Source organism: Zerene cesonia, chromosome 27 (genome assembly GCF_012273895.1).
Source record: "Zerene cesonia ecotype Mississippi chromosome 27, Zerene_cesonia_1.1, whole genome shotgun sequence".
NCBI lineage: Eukaryota > Metazoa > Arthropoda > Insecta > Lepidoptera > Pieridae > Zerene > Zerene cesonia.
The window spans coordinates 462,351-469,722 of record NC_052128.1 but is presented as its reverse complement, the minus strand read 5'-3'; the positions used below and the strand labels follow the sequence as shown (position 1 = coordinate 469,722).

General features: G+C 30.8%; 1 protein-coding gene across 2 annotated transcripts in view; it reads left to right on the top strand.

The window, feature by feature from the left end:
• The window catches only part of LOC119837359 (coronin-7), an 18,075-nt gene extending 17,584 nt beyond the window's left edge, over window positions 1–491 (top strand). For both annotated transcript variants that reach the window (XM_038362921.1, XM_038362922.1), the window contains one exon: window positions 353–491. In XM_038362921.1, the coding sequence (XP_038218849.1) occupies window positions 353–445 (93 nt within the window). In that variant the 3' untranslated portion in view covers window positions 446–491. The remainder of the gene's footprint in view (window positions 1–352) is intronic.
• The last annotated feature ends 6,881 nt before the right edge of the window (window positions 492–7,372 follow it).

The window sequence follows — 7,372 nt, the reverse complement described above, 5'->3', positions numbered from 1 at the left end:
TTGTGACAAACATAAATAGGAGGTACTTTTTAACGGTCTTTTATTTGCTGCGTCTGTATGTATATATGTTTAAATCAAACTCGAAAACGGACAAATATACCTATAATTTAAACTTTGTGTGTTATCATAGTCACCTAATTAGGACCGTCAAGATTTAATGATTTTTTTTGCTAATACTCTAAATATAACAGATACCATATGGGAGCAATTGTAAAATCGTATTTTTTTTTAAATATATTTATTATTTTTATTTGAACAGAACTATTGAAATTAAATCTGTCTCTTAATACAACAGTTAAAAAAACTTTTCAAAAATAATTATACACTTTACAAGAGTATGCTCTTTTTGCAGATAATGAAATCCATGAGCGCTAAGGTGACAATGAATTTGAAGCTAGAACAGGACAGCATGGAGGGCGTCGACGAAGCCGAGTGGGACCAGTGAAGGGGATACACCCTACATTGATACTAAACCTGCGTTCTGACGTTTTTAAAACGCGTTTAACACTTACTACTCGACTATTTCGCGTATTCATAAGATATATGACGTAATCAATGATTTATTTGACATCGATAGTTATTTTTTTCTAGTTTCTATTAGAAATATTACTGGATCATTGACAGGTTTTTCATGAAGTTTTGAGAATATTGATGCAAATAAGGATTTTTATTTATGACGATTTATGCAATTGATCCTAAATTGCTTAACACGTTCTGATTAAAACACACAATTTAATGATTAATGTTCATTATATTATGGGCTAAGATTCTATCATTAGGTGAAGAATAAAAGAAAAAAAAAATCCAATCAAAACAAAACGAAAGACGGTTGTTATAATATTGCTTATACAAATACTTGTAGTTTAAATGATAAATATACTTATTTTAACCTCAAACGATTTCTTCAATAACCGATTCAGAAACCAGCTTCATCAGCTATGATAAGAATCCAAAAGAAAACTTTGTACGGACATTTTTATAATATTTATTATGTGACATATCGAATCCCCTTCCATGGGTGTAGACTTTAAACGTCCAATAATGCTTGATTAGGGTGTGTTGAGTAAGGTTTGAGTAAGGCTTAAAATATACGTCACTCAACTCAATCAATGAAAACTTCGCTAATGTTTCACCTGTTTAATACGTCACCTAACTCAGTTTATGACAATATCGCCAATGTAAAATGTTTTCTTGAAACTCGAGACTGCAAGACACAGAGCAGTCATTTCATGAATATTGGACTCTAAATATAAAGTGCATGTGTATGACTTTACTCTTTGTTTCATAAATCTTCTCTTTTTGTTCAACATCAGTATATGACTATAAGATAAAAATGTTGCCAATGTGGTAGCAGCAGAAAGATCTGTATTGGAATATTTTTAATAATTGAGATCTCATAATATGAAAAGTCATTGTGAAATATTAATATGAATTTAAGAGAAATATTGCTGGACAACTCTTTAAGCTTTGAAGAAAAATTGGATTAACAGAAAATATTCACATGATATTTTTTAAAAACGTATTTCCTTGAAGAAGCTTAAGTTAAATTTTCCCAAGCAAACTATCAATTGTGTGTTCAACGTACCAGGATAACAGCAATTCTACTAACATTTTATAACGTTGTGGGAAAGAGATGCAAACGAAATGTATGCTACATCTCTTCGTAACATAACAAGAGGTTTATAAGCAAATATAGCTGTCTCTTTCTTTTGTTTCAAAGAATAAGAGACGGTAAAACATTTTCATGAAATAAAAGTATTTATTGAAATTGTCTTTTTTCCCATTCCTGCTCATGTCGGATCATTAATGAATGAAAGAGACGGGAAATTTAGTGAGACTCATTAACGACGTTTTTGAAATGCATTTTTATTATGGCATTTAACCATGGATAACGTTCATAAGGTTTTGCCCCTACTTTTTACTGTGTCTTTTTATAATATTGCGTATTACGTCACATATATGCATTTTAGATATGCTTGACCATAGCATTTTCTCACGATAAGCATTTTCATGTATTTGATATTTCGCGAGTATTTCAATGAATTTTAGTTAGAGTATGACATATTTAGATATTATTAATATTGTTTTTCGGATTCAAGTCGTGGTTTGAACAGCGGATTGAAACAGAAATTTATTGAAAACAATAACACAAAAGTGACAAAAAAAATCCATATTTATCAGTTTTTCAAGAATATCAATTCGTTTAATATTATAAATTAAAGGTTAGGAGCAAATTCTTCTGCAATATCATAATGATATTTAATTTTGTCTGCATTTTAAACCGCGCTTTAAATCCGAATTATTCTCCAATTGACTTAGTTGTACGTATATTTAAATAGTGTTGTGATCTCGGTGACCAAAATATTAATAAATAATGCTCATGTATTGCTCACTGAATGATTAGTAGCGTCTTTACCCACAAATATTGTAACAGTTTTAGAGTTCCACCGTACAGGGAACTAGTATTTTCTCTCCCTAGTAGTAAATGGGATTCTTGCGTTTGGGCGATTTTGAACTTTAATTTTGGGCATTACGGTTAAATTTGTGTTACATTAGGTTATATAATGATATTTTGTCTAACGTAAACAGTATGAAGTCTAATTCAACATTCTCCATTGACATAATTGAACAATAATTATGATATAAAAAAATTAATATCGTAAGAATGCCATGTACTATAAAGCTATTAATAAATGAATATTATGTATGAAATTTATTCAATGACAGGTAGTGATTAACAATATGAAGGAATAGACTCGATTACCTCGTTTTTGAAACTGCAGTTTACCAAAAACAGAGATCTAGTAATTTTATAGCTACTCTTTACTCATAAAAAATCTCTAAAAATATCTCTAGTAATATTTTTAAACATTTTCATACTCACACTGAGCACACTTAAAACTAATTCTTAATTTCCAACCGTGTTTTACGGGTAGCAATAAAAAATAGCGATTTGCATACACATGACGTCACATAACATAACATTCCTACATTTGCCATATGAGATGCATTTATTTATTATAACTACGCACCTTTTGTATTTAATTAATTATATTCAAATACGTTAATATAAATTGTAATGACGTAGATAAGAAAATGTAGGGTATCTCTGATTATTGGCGCGTGTACACTAGGGCACAGTTTGGACGTATGAGTTCAATTGTCATTTCGCCGGTTAATTGTGCGCTAGTGTATCCGGATCTTTAGAGAATTGAAATAAATGTAACCGGTATATAGTCGTCATTTATATTTATAGATTTGTGAATGAAAGAAAGCGTTTAGTACCGCTAGTCGATGCCATACAGTTTGCGTTCCTAAAGTCGTCATTCGGAACAATACATCACGTTTTGCTCAAAACGCCAAAGGATCTTTTTAACATTATTAGAGGTTTATGGAGTATATTATTATATTTCAGTGTATAAGTTTTTAATTGAAAAAAATTCAGACGGGTTAACTCTCTACGATGCAATTTCATTAATAGTTTTTACCGTTTAATGCATTTTAGGATGAAAAATCGTCGTCTGAATGTAATTTTGACCGGGAATTTGTTACTCAGTATTTTTTTTTATTTACAAACGATTCAAACGACATTTCCCATTTGCACGTATTAGTTAGGTATTGAATTACTTCTAGTGTTGGATATGAATCTCATTTTGTAATTTTGAGCTTTATTTAATTATTATTAGAATATATATGCGTTAACGGGCCTATTGTTAGCTTGTCTCGCTCTCGCACAATACGCGCGACAGAGATGGATGTACGTACGTACGCTTTCGTATTAATTACTTAAAACACTTATGTATAGATGTAATTTTATTCGCTAGTCAAAAGTTATTGTAAACTTATGATATTTTCAAATGTATTAATTTGTATTAAGGTTTATATTTGTTTATTGGGTTAAATCAGCTATCGGTATTATTTTGAATCGGTATATTTTGCGAAAATAACACGACATGAATTTAATTTATTTCTCTGTATGATTTATTTATGACACGAGGATTAAATGCTTATATTGTTGGTCAATTGCAGCTGAACCGGGTCGTTATCGGTTCAGCGAATGATTGTATCTTATACAAACGAATACATATCTACGTGATTCTAACATAATATCGATGACCGATTCGCACTGCACGTATAATCAAATCGAACTCAAGCAACTTCGCACCGACTTCTATTTCTTTTTTCTTTCTAGATTTTTCTATGTATACTACATGTTGTGAATGAATTATGCGCTCAATTTCATTAACATTTTGATAAGTATTTGTAACGCGATTCTGTTGTAAAAGCGAGATTTTTTTTGTGGTTTCATATTAGATTTATCCTCCGATATGCAATAAGGTTTTTCCAAAAGTAGCTGAGGCATAACTATTCTAAAATAAGTAAGTCTCATTGAATGAAACTGCCTTCTGAGAAAATGAAACAAGCCTAGTTCCCAATTTGGGCAGGTCTTAAATGAAATCGTATCTTATATAGAGAGCATCGATTGATAAGATGTATGATGTGTATTAATGAGAGAGTGGATAAAATGATACTTAATTATGCACATTATTGTATAACTAATTAAGTTTGATCGCGGACTCGAAGGACCATTTATATTTGAGATATGTACTGCACACCGTCAAGGCATATCGGAGATAAATTTTATAATTGAGGCCAAAATATGTGACCAGAGAATTAACCCTTTTCATAAAGAATTTATAATAAAATATTATTTATTACATACAATTGTTACATTTTCTTCAAACAAATTGATATCTGTGTTAAATTCAATACAAATGGACTCGTGAAAATAACATTTCACTGGGTTTTTTAATGAAAAGAATCGCGTGCAAATGAAATGAAGCACAAAGCATTGGCTTTTAATCCCACTCCGCAAAGTTGTGAAAAGACAATAATTGTTTTGTCCATTCGTTTTTTCACAGTGTGACTGCTACAATCGAATTCGGTGCCAACCCTTTGTGATTTACATACAATTGGCGTAATTAAATTTTACCAGCTCTGATAAAAATGTGATAGAGGAATGAGGTTAAATATTTTTCAAATAGTCTTGTATTGTCTATAAAAACGCTATGTATATCAATTAGGAATTTTAAATTCGGACTAGACTAGGTAACTAAATGATATTTCGTAGGAAGAATTGTATCCATTTGATGTTTTTTCACATTATGGTCATGTCTCAATACATTTTTATCAGAACGGTAAGGTAATATGAATAAAAAAATGTCAATAGTGTGATTGCGTGTAGTTTTGTATTTTTGTATGATCGTACACATACTGATATCCCTAGTGATAAGTTCCAATATTTGGATATATTTTTATTTTGCATTTTTTTATTAAACTCTTGCTAAACGTAAATGTTGTTTTTATAAACACCCGTCGTCCTTTTCCTTTTCTTGCATTTTACATACATTTTGTAATAATATATGTGTATTTTATTAATGTAAAGAAAGGATATGTTTTCGAAATTTGCTAAAATAAATTAAATTAGTTGGAGTAGACAATATTAAGATGATTGAAACAATTTTTAATACACATATATGTATCAATTGATACCAGTATGTTATAGGTACCTACATGTTCCCATTTGAATCATTAGATTGAATATTAGCCTCGCTCATAAAAATGGTTTTCAAGGTTTGTTTATTTAACAAATGTCCGTGAAATGGTTATTAACATTTGATCCCATGAGAAATACGCTAAATAATAGAAGCACGCAACGCTATCAATTCGTTTATCTATTCAATGGATTAATTAGGGCTCTGTGGGAGTATCTATAATGACCACCCACAGAAGGGTAGTGCTGAAAACATTGCCTCGCTTTTCTACACGATTTCGGAATGGAGTGTAATGTTTTAAGACTAACTATGTTAATGGCTATTACCTAATTTAATTTCGTACAAATAGAAAAAAAGGTTATAAAACCCTTATAAAACTGATTCTATATTGCTCTATCACAACACAAGGGACGGTAGGCATATAATACGCATTATGCGAAACTTGATACGGAATTTCTGGTGTGTTACGTAATAAAAACCTAAATACATGATACCCCTCGTCAACTCATGACGTGTGCTGATAGCCAGGACACGCAATTTGGCGGCTGTGGATCGGGTGCTCGCTCGATGAATCGAAATACCATCGCCTATCGGGCCCGGTGTAAGTTATAAGCTGTATATTTAAGGACCCTAGTTTCGATAGTTTGAAGTAAATAGAATATGTGATTTTATGATATTTTAATACATTTTTCAATATATTCAATGACACAATTAAGTATCATTAAACAAGTATTGGGTCAGCAGTTGTAGTATGTTTATGGTTTTTACAGTATGATTGTACTTGAATCCACGTTAGTAATGTGTGAACCAATTCTGTTTTAATGACAATTTGTAAGGAAGGCCCATATATTATTAGTCTGGTCTGCTCAGAGCAGACTGCTCTACCTTGACCGTACTATGTAAGATTTCTGTTATGAAGCGCCGAATATTTTGGATTTGAGAATAGAAATTAATCATCTTTTTTCTAATATCATTTGGATCGTACGAAGATCTTTTTTTTCTTTCTTTATATAAAATATTTATAAAAGTGCATCTCTAAAGATTGTTTACATGATTTGGTAATGTGAACAATAAATTAATATCAACTATTATTTTTGTAATGTTTAACTATTTTGCTCTCACAACTTAGTGCGAGTTTGTAGAAAGCGTGGGTGTACAGGCGAAGAACAAATTTCGCATCAAGCCTGCGGCGTGGCTTTCGCGCGGAATATTCGATACATTTCGCTTTATTAACCGATAAATGTGTGTGTTTATTACTGGCTTTCAATACAATAAAGGATAGTTTTATTATTGTAGTAATATTTGTGTCATTACCTACGCTTGTTTTCTAGTATCTTATAAATAAAATAACATGTAAAGTAATATTTAATGTTTTTAGCAACTAATGATTAAAAATGGTAAAGTAAAAAGAATGGGTAGGTACGTAGTTGGAAACCATATTTTGATTGTTATATATTTTTTGATAGACCGAAATATGGCAGTAAAGTTACATTTATATTAATTTACTCGACAGCGCATTGTAAATTAAACTAAGTTTTAACTAAGGGCTGAGTTTTAAATATTGAATTGTTTCATTTAATTTTTTCTCCGAGTTTAATAACGTATTATTAACCATACCATATGTTGATTATAAAAATAAACTTCACTTAGGAGCGCATAGGTAAAATTATTTTTCTAGCGGTCAATGATAGCCCAGCGATACAAATAGGTAAATAAATAGGTAATAAAGTGGTTGACACACAACGCTATGTAGGTATGACCTAAGCCATGACTCAATGCTGTGTGGACTACGGGATCTGACAGTTTAAATTCTAATA